Raw genomic sequence first — 748 nt, 5'->3', positions numbered from 1 at the left:
AAGTATATGAAAAATTACTTTGCTTATATCTAAAATATATGTTGGAGTATACATTGATTTAATTATCTCATTTAATTTTTTTATTGTTTATTCTTTCGTCATTAATATATTTGCACTTTATTATCAATGTCTCTGATATTAAATGAAAACAATATTGAGCAAATTCAATTATATAATCATAAAGACTGCAACAATTAAGGAGTACAGAAAATTGACTTATTACAATTTATTAGTAAAATAATTATATATCCAAGTATATCACATTATTAATTATTATTAAATAATTAGAAAATATAAAATTGAGCATTATTATTTATATATAAATAAATGGGAAGAAAACTTTATTTGTTTAAAATTGAATGATGTATATATTTATCTTAGTTTCTTGTACTATAATAAAATGTTAAATCATAATTTTATTATAATTTATAATTGTTTTTTTATTCAATGCTGTTATTCTTTTCAAATTATTATAGATTAGTAACATAGCAACAATACTAACATTAATAAACGTAATATTGAAATGGAAAAAAGTGCCGATGGATTGCTGTTTCGCGTTGAGAGAAATAATGGTGCCGATGAAGTAGCTATGGACATTGTTGATGAAAGAGTAGCTATTTTAGATGCAGGTGCACAATATGGAAAAGTAATAGACCGAAAGATTCGTGAATTAAATGTTCATAGCGAAATTCTGGCACTTGATACACCTGCATTTACTCTTCAGGAAAAAGGATATAAGTAAGATATA

The 748-nt window shown here is 23.3% G+C and overlaps 1 protein-coding gene across 1 annotated transcript in view; it reads left to right on the top strand.

Moving 5' to 3' along the window:
- Window positions 1-748, top strand: part of LOC108684696 (GMP synthase [glutamine-hydrolyzing]) — a 4,829-nt gene that overhangs the window by 942 nt on the left and 3,139 nt on the right. The window contains exon 2 of the mRNA XM_018189150.1: window positions 477-738. Within this exon, the coding sequence (XP_018044639.1) occupies window positions 524-738 (215 nt within the window). The 5' untranslated portion in view covers window positions 477-523. The remainder of the gene's footprint in view (window positions 1-476; window positions 739-748) is intronic.

This window comes from Atta colombica, unplaced genomic scaffold, assembly GCF_001594045.1.
Source record: "Atta colombica isolate Treedump-2 unplaced genomic scaffold, Acol1.0 scaffold137, whole genome shotgun sequence".
Taxonomy (NCBI): Eukaryota; Metazoa; Arthropoda; class Insecta; order Hymenoptera; family Formicidae; genus Atta; species Atta colombica.
The sequence above is the reverse complement of the archived record's forward strand: the minus strand, read 5'-3'. Positions and strand labels throughout refer to the sequence as shown.